The 12,645-nt window shown below is 42.3% G+C and overlaps 1 protein-coding gene across 1 annotated transcript in view; it reads left to right on the top strand.

Moving 5' to 3' along the window:
* Positions 1-719, top strand: part of LOC128110627 (cation channel sperm-associated auxiliary subunit beta-like) — a 150,901-nt gene extending 150,182 nt beyond the window's left edge. Inside the window, exons 25-26 of the mRNA XM_052738259.1 lie at positions 142-216; positions 501-719. Of these exons, the coding sequence (XP_052594219.1) occupies positions 142-216; positions 501-719 (294 nt within the window). The remainder of the gene's footprint in view (positions 1-141; positions 217-500) is intronic.
* The last annotated feature ends 11,926 nt before the right edge of the window (positions 720-12,645 follow it).

Genomic DNA, 12,645 nt, shown 5'->3' with positions numbered 1-12,645 from the left:
TACCTCTACATTTTACATGTGATGTTCATGTCAGAATCCTTGGCAGTCCTTATAAATGACATCTATGAATGTGGCTCCCATCAATACTTTTGTTTAAAGGAACACACATGTTGATAATGACCATCTGTGTTTGTTCCACAGGGCTCTGAACTGTTTCACTTCAAGGTGTCTGTGGTCCCTGGGGTCAGCTTTTGTAACTTAGAAGAAGAATTTCAGGTACAGTAAATGCATAAAGTATGGAATGAGATGATGACTGAGAAAATGACACAGCACTTGTCAATCCAAGTTATGGATAAGGATGAAAACATGGGTAGAATTTGTGTGCCAAGTATGGCTTGACCAGACTGTGGCCAAGAATGAGAGTGTGGGTGGTAGAGGATGCTGAATGTCCACAGAATTCTGGGTGGAATTCTTCTGTGTGGTTTATTGTGGTATCACAATGACCAGTATTTTACATTACTGCATCCAGAAAATGTAACCACTTTGCTTTTTCTTTTCAGATTTATGTTGATGAAGTACCGTTGCCTTTTCCAGCACATACACTAATTGCTGTTGCAACATCCGTAGTGCTAGGGGGATTAATTTTTGTATCATTTATATTCCGACTGCGTAACATCCACCCATTGAGAGCATTCTGGAGATATGTTAGAGGAAATACTGCAAACCCATCAACTATAAGTATCAGCTCAGAAGGAAAAGTCTGGATAGTGAACAAATGATAATTATATCTATTTCCCAGTTCTATTAAACATGTCCATACAATATATTTATATTTTAAAAATTCACATTAGGCACAATGCTATAGAGTTATTATACTATTATAATTCTAGTTGCTGTTAGTCAGTAGTTCCAATTTCCAATTTCTTATTTTTGATACATAGAAAATTACTTTAACACTTTTTTTTTGTTTAGATGGTTTTGGAAAACATAAATGATAACCAATTCTCTGTGGAATGGGTTTTCTGCATTATTCAGCTCATATGATCTAGAGTTCATTTTGTAGGGTCAGGTTCTAGATAGAATAGTGGTACAATAAGGGTACCATTACACCGTTTGAGTCAGACATGGAGAGACTAATCAGTGGATATGTTTTCAGAGCCTTGAAGGAAATAAAAAAGAAGAAGTCATTTCGGTTTCTTAAAGAAGGCTAAATGGTTTGTGGTATCTAATAAGAGGGGACGATGACTCCATCATGGAGTACTCGAAGAATATAGTGGTTGAGCCGGGTGTTGGTTTCAAACATGCAGCGTACAGAACTCCAAAGGATATGCTTCCGTGTGCTTCTGGTGAACTTGTCCCCAGGATCCAGAAAGTGATGGCTACACCCAGGTATCAGACCTGGCACACATGGCAGAGGTTTGTGAGGGAGGACAGTGCTATGGGTTCATTTGGGCATGGAGGAGGAACAGGGTGAACTACTCAGAAATGGCCATCCTCTCAGGGACTGTAAAGTTTAAAGTCAGGAGCATTCCCTTCTTTTATAATCACCTCTTACTAAGAAAAATAAGATTACCATGAATGAGAAGAGATCTCAGAGCCCCAAGTGTCATGGGCACTTATTAGGAAGAAAAGCTTAAGGAGTGTTGGAGCTGGAATGATGGCTCAGTGGCTTAGAGCACTTGTTGCTCTTGCTGAGGGTGTGGGTTGAATTTCAGCACCCGTGTGGTAGCTCACAACCATCTGATTCTTCTCTATTCTAAGCATATCTCACTGCTTGCCTCAGCTATGTTTTCTCATCACTGTGACCAGATACCTGACATTAACAAATGAAAGGAAGAAAAACTTCCTGGGGCTCACAGTTCCCTAGAGTAGTCAAGCATGTTAGGGAAAACATAGTAGTGACATGAGCTCCTCTCCATGTTGGCTGGAGAATAAAGCAGCTGGTCCTATCAACAGATGTGTAACAGAAAGTTAACCACAAGTGTGGTCTATCTATAACCTGATACTGTGTCCACCATCTGTGCACTGCGTCCAAACATTTCCTCTGCTCCCAAAACAATGCCAGCAGCTGGAAACCAGTTTATCAACTAGAGGCCTGTGAGTGACCTTCAAAACACAATCCAAATCATCAGTAAGTAATTGAATAGCCCCATTTTGTCTTAACTATGGTTTGTTCTTTATCACTTTTGCTAACATGCTCATTTGCATTGGACAATCACGTAGAACCATCCTGCTACTGGATGCATACCATGTTTTGAGATCTTCCCAGAATCCTTCATAGTAAGTTTATTTAATTTTCCCTTACCTGTATGGTGACATAACACCTGGAATCCCAGCACACAAGAGGATAAAGCAGGAAGATTTGGTGACAGCCTGGACTATACAATAAGCCCCTGTCTCAAAACTAAAAAAAAAAAAAAAAAAAAAAAAAGAAAAAGTTTTGTTGTTATTTTTTAAACTTTTCCCTGACCTATTTTTTCTTATCTCACTTTATATATTCTGGTACCTGTCATTGAACACTCTCAGAATCTAATACCATCACTATTTTCCTCTCTTGCCAGTACATGCTGACATAGTTTTTGTAAAACAGGTATCTGACACAGAATTTATATTGTGGTGGTGTGAAAGAAAATGGCCTCCAAAAGTAGTGGCACTATTAGGAGCTGTGGCTTTGTTGAAGGAAGTGGGTCACTGTGGAGGTGGGCTTTGAGGGCTCATATATGCTTAAGCCATGCCCAGTGAGATAGAATACTTCCTGTTGCCTGCAAGATGTAGGACTCTTAGCTACTTCTCCACCATATCTGCCAGAATGCCACCATGTCCCAGCATGATGATAATGGACTGAACCTCTGAACTGTAAGTGAGCTACCCCAATTACATGTTCCCTTTATAACAGTTGCTGTGGTCATAGTATCTCTTCACAGCAGTAGAAACCCTAACTAAGGGAAAAGTTGGTACCAGCGACTGTAGTATTTCTAGGATAGGCCTAATTATAGTTTTGTTTGGAGGAATTTGGACTTTGATACTTTGAGTTAGGAAAGCAGTGGAATGCTTTAAGCACTGCTTAATGGGCCATATTAGTAGGAGCATGGAAGAGAGTGACGCTAAGAATTATTTGAGCTGTCGGGAGCTCACCCAAGTGGTTTCAAAGGAGAAGAATTTTAGTATGTTGCCTACAGATTGTTCTGGTGATATTTTGGTGAAGAGTTTGGCTACTTTTTGCCCTTGTTTGAAAAGTCTGCCTGAGGCTAAAGTGAAAAGTTTTGGATTAATTCTGTTGACAGAAGAAATCTCAAAACAGCCTAGTATAGACTCTGTCGTGTGGTCATTAATGTTAATTCTGATGAGGATTTATAATGAAAAAGAGCAAGCTGAGCAAATGAAAATACAAAATGTACAGATTGAGAAAAGGGGCATCAGGAAGTGGAATAAAGCTAAATCCTGTGTTCAAGGAGATAAACAGATTAAGAAATGGAATAATGGGAGTGGTAAGCTCAGAGCAAGATCCTACCCAGCTAAGTTTCCAACTTGTGGAAGGAATTAAAGAAGCTTAGAGCCAGGTGTAGTGTTGCACACCTTTGATCCCATCACTGGGAAGGCAGAGGCTGGCAGATCTCTGAGTGTGAGGCGAGCCTGATCTAGAGAGCAAGTTCAAAGTCAGCCAAGCTTAGGCAGTAAGGGTAGCAATCAAAAACAGAAATCTAGTGAACTATAATTGAAAGAGGGGGTCATATTCCAGCCCCAGCAAGCAGCAGAACTTGACAGCTATGGCCACATGGTTCTGGCTTTAGAGTTAAGGAAAGAAGAAACTGGTTATAGAATTTGCCTCTGCAGCCGAGAAAAGCTGATGAGGTTTGGCATGTATCAGGAGTGTCCCTGAATTGAGGCCTAGATAGGCCATTTTTTGAAGCTGTGAAGTTGAAGCCTGGATTACCATGGAGACCCCAAGATGTTAGAGATGGAAGAGTTGTGGGATACCTGCCAAGAAAAGCTGCTAACAGGGATTGGAACCAGCCCCCAAAAAGAAATGTGCTGCAGTCAAGTGTTTTGACATCAGACATGGAAATGCAGAGTTTGCAGGTGCCCAGCTGGTTTTCAGCCTTACTTTGGTCCAGTATTTCCTCATGCTCCCTTCTCTATGTTTTGGAATGGTAATGTATATCCTGTGCCATTATATGTTGGAAGTATGAGATCTGCTTTTTTATTTTGATTTTAGAGGGGGATTACAGTTAGATTGCCATGAGTCTCAGAAGAGACTTTGGACTTTAAAACAAGTATGAGACTGTTATAGATGACTATGGGGACTTTTGAAGCTGCACTGAATGCATTTTTACACTATGGTATGGCTACAAGCCTTGGGGTCCTGGGAGTAGATTGTGGTGGTTTGAAAAAAAATGGCCCCTAAAGGGAGTGGTACTGTTAGGAGGTGTGGCTTTGTTGGAGAGTGAGTGTTGCCGTGTTGGAGGAAATGTGTCACTGTGGAGGCAGACTTTGAGGGTTCATATATGATCAAGCCATGCCCATGTTAGACAGAACACTTCTTGTTGCCTGCAAGATGTAGAACTCTCAGCTATTCTCCATAGCCTGTCTGCCTACATGCCATCATGTCCAATCACGATGACAGTGGACTGAACCTCTGAGTTGTAAGCAAGCCACCCCGATTAAATGTATCCTTTATAAGAGTTACTGTGGTCATGATGTCTCTTCACAGTAATAGAAACCTTAACTAAGACATATACCTAGCATATTTTTTAACGATTCTCAAATATCAATAATAAGAAACTAAAAAAAATCTTGTTTTTAAAAGGATAATTATTTGAACATATACTTCAGCAGAAAAATAAAAACATGAGTCTATAGTGTGGATCCTGAATTCCACTCTTCCCCAAAAACCTATTTGTTAAAGGCTGGTAATGTTGTTGGGAATTAAATGAAAAAAAAAAAAAAAAACCTTTGAATGCTTGGTGTTGTGGGATGCCTTTAATCCCAGTACTTAAAAGGCAAAGACAGGTGGACCTCTATGAGTTCTGGGCAAGCCTGGGCTACACAGTGAAAACCCATATCAAAAAAAAAGAGAGAAGAAAAAATGAAAAGAAGGAGGAGAAGAAGGAGGAGGAGGAGGAAGAAGAGGAAGTAGTTTGAGGGATGGTGCCTAGCAGGATGTTCTTAGGTCTTGGAGCATATGCCTTTAAAATTGGAGTTTTGAAGCTGGAAACATGGCTCAGTGGTTAAAAGCACTTGTTGCTTTTTCACAGGACCTAGGTTCCATTGCCAGCACCCACATGGTGGCTCACAACTGTCCAGTTCCAAGGGATTTGATGACCTCTTTTGATCTCCATGGGCACCAGGCCTGCATATGATGCAAATACATACATGCATGCAAAACAGTCATACAAATAAATTTTAAAAATAAGAAATTATTATGGAATTTCGGTCTTTTCTCCACTCTACCTGGACATTGAGTAAATAGGTGGCTCCATCACATACTCCTCCCTACCATTGCCATCCATCACCTCTACTACCAGAGATCTAAAAGCAATGATTCTTCCAAGTCATGGGCTGAAGCAGCTAAAACACTGACCCAAAATAAACATTTTCTCTTTTCAAATTAATTATCTCAGATATTTTGTTACAGTGATTAAAAAGTAACACAACATGGCAAATAATGACATGAAAAGCAACCTATAGACAACAAATCATGGCACAGAAGGATGGCTCAATGGGAAAAAGTGCCTGCCACCAATCTGGATGACCTGATCTCTGGGCCTCACATGGTGGAGTGGGTGAACTGACGCCTGCAAGTTGTCCACTGACTTCCACATGAGTGCAGTAGCACAGAGAGTCCATACACAATAAATAAATAAATGTAATAAGTTGTAGAAACCTTCCCCTGGATCTTTTTGTAAGCCCTATTTAAGCTTTAACAACAAAATTGAGCCAGTGTGATAATGCATGCCCATAATCTCAGCACTTGAGATGTTGAGGCCAGAGATCACCATGAGTTCAAAGCCATCTTGGGGTACGTAGTAAATTCCAGGTCAGACTTTGACTCAACAAAATTTGACAGGCACTTTTCACTTTTGAAAATAAATGAGATGATTCCAAATACTAAATAAAATACAGCAATACAACATATGAATCTAGTAGTGCATGCTAGAATTCAAAGACAATTAAATTCCAGAAACAACACATATTATTACAAACTAGATATATTAAAAGAGATCATTAGAGAGCTGGAGATATAGCTCAGCAGTCAATTCTTCTTGCTGCTCTTGCAGAAGACCTGAGTTTGGTTCCTTGCACCTACACTTAAGAAGTATGTGGTAGTTTGAGTGTATTTGGCCCCTAAGGAGGCACTATTAGGAGATGTGGCCTTGTTGAAGCAAGTGTGGTCTTGTTAGAGGAGGCTGAATGACACATGCCTTTTAATCCAGACCTTGAGGCTGGAGGACACACCTTTAATCTGGGCTACACTTTCTGTTGGAATTGTATCACTATGGGGGCAGGCTTTGAGGTTTCATATACTCAGGATAGCACCCAGTGTGTCGACTTCCTATTGCCTCTGAGTCAAGATGTAGGACTCTCAGCTCCAGCACCATGTCTGCCTGCATGTGCTATTCTCCCCTTCATGATCATAATGGACTGAACTTCTGAAACTATAAGCGAGCCACCCTCAATTAAATGTTTCCTTTATAAGACTTGCCATGGTCATGATGTCTCTTCCCAGCAATAAAAACCTAAGACAAAGTACCTAGTGAAATCTGGTAGCTCTGTTTTTAAAAAATATGAACATTTTCCCTGAGCACACTGTCAAACATTTAATCCTAGCACTCAGGAGGCAAACAAGTTTAGACTTAATTTCTCAGTTTCATGGAATGGCCTCTTAAAGTCTCCTAGGAGGGAAACTATCTAGTATTGACTATATATACACACACAGGCACACACAGACACACACACACACACACACACACACACACACACACACACACACACACACACTTTTTTAATTTTTAAAAATGTGTCTTTATCATGTATCTTAACCCCATTCATTCCCTTTCCCTTCTCACCTGCCCTCAACCCCTGCACCCCACTCAAACAAAATTCAAGAGAAAAAAGGAAGAAAATAAAATGAGAAAAATACAAGAGGGGAAGAAATTAAAAATCTCATCAGGGGAAGCTGCAGTGAGACCCAACAATTCACACCATATACTCCTTTGCCCATACATCTCTGCTCGCAAATATTCATTGCAAAGAGTCATTGGTCTGGGTCGAGGGCCCTGGTATCCACTACAGGTTTGATGCTGAGCCCCCACTAGGACTCTTCCTGGACATCCTGCTGCCGCCCTGTGTTGTGGAAATCCTGCAACTTTGGGTCTGTAGGTCAGATCTCTTCCCGTGCTCCAACAGATCATAGATAGAGTGAATGTTGGGGCAGGCCAAGTCATAATCCTGGGTCTGGGCCTGAGAGGCTGTATGGTTGGTCCACCAGATGGAAAATGGGGACAGCTCTCCCATGCTCACATCTTCAGGCCTAGCTTACTCACATCTTCACTAATAGGATTGGCTCTATTGTGTTGCCCTGGTGAGGTACAGGGCCTGCTCTCCCAAGGGTTGCACCTGGTGGGTGTTAGGGACAGCTCTCTCACTCTTTTTTTTTTTTTTTTTTTGGTACTCTCTTTTTTTTTTATTTTTATTTTTTTTTTATTAATTTATTTTGCAATACAATTCAGTTCTACATATCAGCCACGGATTCCCTTGTTCTCCCCCCTCCCGTCCCCCTCACCTTCCCCCCAACCCCCCCCCCCCATTCCCATCTCCTCCAGGGCAAAGCCTTCCCCACAGACTGAGGTCAACCTGGTAAACTCAGTCCAGGTAGGTCTAGTCCCCTCCTCCCAGGCCGAGCCAAACAATCCTGCATAGGCCCCAGGTTTCAAACAGCCAACTCATGCAATGAGCACAAGATCTGGTCCCACTGCCTGGATGCCTCCCAAACAGATCAAGCCAATCAACTGTCTCATCCATTCAGAGGGCCTGATCCTGTGGGGACCCCTCAGCCATTGGTTCATAGTTCATGTGTTTCCATTCATTTGGCTATTTGTCCCTGTGCTTTATCCAACCTTGGTCTCAACAATTCTCGCTCATATAAACCCTCCTCATTCTCGCTAATTGGACTCCCAGAGATCCACCCGGGGCCTAGTCTTGGATCTCTGCATCCAGATCCCTCAGTAGTTGGATGAGGTTTCTAGCACAACAATTAGGGTGTTTGGCCATCCCATCACCAGAGTAGGTCAGTTCGGGCTGTCTCTCGACCACTGCCAGCAGTCTGTTGTGTGGGTATCTTTGTGGATTTCTGTGGGCCTCTCTAGCACTTTGCTTCTTCCTATTCTCATGTGGTCTTTATTTACCATGGTCTCCTATTCCTTGTTCTCCCTCTCTGTTGTTGATCCAGCTGGGATCTCCCGCTCCCCCAAGCTCTCTTTCCCTCAACCCTCGCCTTTCATTACCCCCACTCATGTCCAGGCTGTTCATGTAGATCTCATTCCATTTCTCTGTCATTGGGTGATCCCTGTGTCTTTCTTGGGGTCCTGTTTTCCAGGTAGCCTCCCTGGTGATGTGAGTAGCAGACAAGTCATCCTTGTTTCATGTCTAGTATCCTGCTATGAGTGAGTACATACCATGTTTGTCTTTCTGAGTCTGGGTTACCTCACTCAGGATGATTTTTTCTAGATCCATCCATTTGTCTGCAAACCTCATGATGCCATTGTTTTTCTCTGCTGAGTAGTATTCCATTGTGTATATGTACCACATTTTGTTTATCCATTCTTCAGTTGAAGGGCATCTGGGTTGTTTCCATGTTCTGGCTATTACAAACAATGCTGATATGAACATAACTGAACAAGTGCTCTTATGGTGTGGTTGCAGCTCTCTCACTCTTATGATCACAGGGCAGCTCTCTCACCTCCTCCAGGCTTTGATGGGGTTGGGCATCTCTTCCCAGCCCATGCCACTATGTGGCAGATAAGGGTTGGGGCTAGATCTACCATGCTCACATTCTCAGGGTTGGCTCACCTGTGCTCTCATCAACAAGGTCATCTGCTGTGCTGCCCAGACAAGGTACAGGGCTCACTTTCCTGTTTCTGTGTGTTGCTGGTGGTTAAGGGATCAGCTCCATCACCATCTCAGCCCACTCCCTCCCTCTCTTATATCTTCAGATATGAACCATATTCTCTCTCTCTCTCTCTCTCTCTCTCTCTCTCTCTCTCTCTCTCTCTCTTTCTCCCCTCTCTCATCTCCTCTGCCCATAAGACACCATACCTACCATAGCTCTGTTCCCTCTGATAGTGTCCATCTGGCTGGGTGGGCTCATATTTTCGCATCAGAGTCTAGGGTGGGCAGCCCCAGGCCTGGTGTAGGTCTCCCTGTCTCACTAAGGTCACCATGACGCTGGGCTGGGTATGCTTCCTCATCATGAGATCATATGGCACCAGGTAGGCTCCTGGTTGGTGTGTTTGGCTGCACTCTGTCCACCCTGGCAGCATGGTGTGGGGTGGGCACTTGGCTGGAGTTCCTCTGTGGGCAAAGATTAGAATACCCTGCCCCTGCTTAGCTGCATTGTGTCCATCACTCATTCAGGCCCAGATTGGGAAGGTAGCTCCTGCTTGATTGTGGCCCCTGCAGATCCAAGAGTCTGGGGGAACCACACACACACTTTTTTTAAAAATGAAAATCTAAAAGAACAACGTATAAGTGGAAAAAAAGTACGAATGGCCAATTAATACATGAAAATATTCAACAACCTTAGTTATCAGGAAATTAATTGCAAGCCAAAACTATATTTGAATTCCATCTCACCTCAGTTGGAATGGCTATCATCAAGAATAAGAATGCTGACAAGGACAGGGTTGGGGAGAGAACTTTATTGCATTGCTGAAATGAATATAAGCTAGAGAATGAATGAACTTCATTGCATTGCTGAAATGAATATAAGCTAGAGAGTCTGTGACTAATCTCAAAAGTATAGTTTTGCTTTTTTTTTTGCCTCATCTAAAAAAGCATTTCTCAAGAGATTTTCACCTTTTACTGGTTTTATACATTCAGATGATACTTTTAAGTATTTAATCACCTTGTGTTGATGTCATATAGAATGATATGAGGATCACCTTTTGTTCTTCTGTGTGTGAGGGTCTAGTTTTCTCTGCACTGTTTATAGAATAGAGGGACATTACTCCTTTGTGTATTCTTGGCACCTTTGTCAAAAACACATCTCATTGAAAGAATTTATTTCTAGGATCCCTGCCCTCTTCCATCAGGAAGTGTGTTTGTACACCAGCATCCACTGTTTTCATTAGTGTTGCCTCTAGTTTTGCCCTTTGTGTTCAAGATTGCTTTAGCCATTTGAAATAGTTTCTATTTCTGTCAACAGTTCTATACTGTAACCCTCAGCAACCTGAGGAATTCCCTAATGTTTTAGAGACCTCAACACATCTTAAGCTGTGATATGTAGTTTCAACACAGAAAAGAGTTTCAGGCCTAGCCAGCATGATGAAGTGGAGATAAAGATTTATATTAAAGATATTAAGAAAATATCACTCAAGAAGATGATACTAAAGAGCATGGATATGGGCTTCTCTAAGGGAGAGTCACGAAAGTAAGACATCCTAGTATGGACATGATTTCCTCAAGGGAAAGTATGACATATCCAAATTTAGGTGTGGGCTTCTTAAGGCAGAGTCACAATCTTAACATCACCCATATGTACCATTTTGGTGGCTTTTGGGTTTTATCTCAAAAGATTGCTAAGGAATATTTTTTTCTTTCTCTCTTTTAATAAGTAAAAACATAGGAGAGATATATAGGTACCTTGGACAGATTTATAATTGGATGAGGTAAAAGCAGAAGTCACAAGAAATTTCATATATGTTCTTTCCCTACTAATGGGGTTTCTGGTACAATTCCTGGAAAAATTCAGGTTTACAGATAGGAAGGGAGAAAGGCCTTAAACAGTTGTTTGTTGTGTCAAAATCCATGCTTCTTTGTTAGTGGAAGGCTTCAACAAATGTCTCGGTGAGGGACTCCTCTCTCTTCTCCTGTCCCCAAGATTTTTCCTGTCTTTCCATACTATATCATTTGCATACAAAGTTTTAAGGTTTTTTCTTTTTCTATTTTTTTTTACTATTTATTATTATTAAGAAATTTTCTATTCATTTTACATACCAACCACAGATTCCCCTGTCTTCCCTCCTCCTGTCCCCCAGCCTTCCCTCCCAACTCATACCCCATTCCCACCTCCTCCAAGGCAAGATCTCCAATGGGGAGTCAGCAGAGCCTGCTGCATTCAGTTGAGGTAGGTCCAAGCTCTTCCTCCCTGCACCAAGGCTGCACAAAGTGTTTCACCATAGGCACTATGCTCCAAAACGGGCTCATGCACTAGGGACCAGTTCCGATCCCACTGTCTGGGGGCCCCCTATACAGTTTAAGCTGAACAACTGTCTCGCCTATCCAGAGGGCCTAGTCCAGTACCATAGGGGCTCCTCAGCTATTGGTCCACAGTACATGCATTTCCACTAGTTTGGCTAGTTGTCTCTGTACTTTTTCTCATCATGGTCTCGATGTCCCTTGCTCATAGAATCCCTCCTCTCTCTCATTGATTGAACTCCTGGAGCTTGGCCTGACACCCAACCATGGATCTCTGCATCTGATTCCATTAGTCACTGGATGAGGGCTCTATGATGACACTTAGGGTATTCAGCCATCTGATCTCTAGAGTAGGCCAGTTCAGGCACCCTCTTGACTATTGCCAGTAGCCTATGGTGGGGTCATCTTTGGGGATTCCTGGGAACCTCCCTAGCACTCTGTTTCTCCCCATTCCCATGATATCTTCATTTATCATGGCACCTCTTTCCTTGCTCTCCCACTCTGTCCCTGCTCCAGCTTGAATCTCCTGTTCCCCTATGTTCTCATCCCCCATCCCTTGCCCTCCATTACCACCCCACACTCGCAGTTTGTTCATGTTGATCTCATCTATTTCTCCTTCGCTGGGTGATCTATGTGTCCTTCCTAGGGTCCTCCTTACTAACTAGCCTTCCTGGAGCTGTGGGTTGCAGTCTGGTTATCCTTTGCTTTACATCTAGTATCCACTTATGAGTGAGTACATACCATGTTTATCTTTCTGAGACTGGGTTATCTCATTTAGGATGATATATTTTAGTTCCATCCATTTGCCTGCAAATTTCATGATGTCATTGTTTTTCCTCTGCTGAGTATATATGTACCACATTTTCTTTATCCATTCTTCAGTTGAGGGACATCTATGTTGTTTCCAGGTTCTGGATATTATGAATAATGTTGCTGTGAACATAATTGAGCATGTGTCTCTGAGAAAATTGTCATTGGTATTTTTATTTGGATTGCATCTGTTTCATGAGTTTTCCTGGACAGATGTAGAGTTGGTACTAGAGTCTTATCCTTAGTTAACTTTAACTCCCTATGTTTACTGTAGTGGGTAGCAATTCTAACCTTGATCTGGAAGTTCCAACCCCCATTGAGGCTTCAGTAACTGTCACGCCTATAAGGCGGGACCAAGAGAGGACCCTGAAGACCCGAGATCCGGATGCACAGTCTCTCTTGGTTCCTGGACCCTGAATGTTAGAGGTAGACCAAGCAGAGTTCTCTAGAGAATACTGTCGGACTCTGCCACACCTTTCC

The sequence above is a fragment of the Peromyscus californicus genome, unplaced genomic scaffold (genome assembly GCF_007827085.1).
Source record: "Peromyscus californicus insignis strain IS unplaced genomic scaffold, ASM782708v3 Scaffold_15__1_contigs__length_86483966, whole genome shotgun sequence".
In the NCBI taxonomy this organism is placed as follows: Eukaryota; Metazoa; Chordata; class Mammalia; order Rodentia; family Cricetidae; genus Peromyscus; species Peromyscus californicus.
The sequence above is the reverse complement of the archived record's forward strand: the minus strand, read 5'-3'. Positions and strand labels throughout refer to the sequence as shown.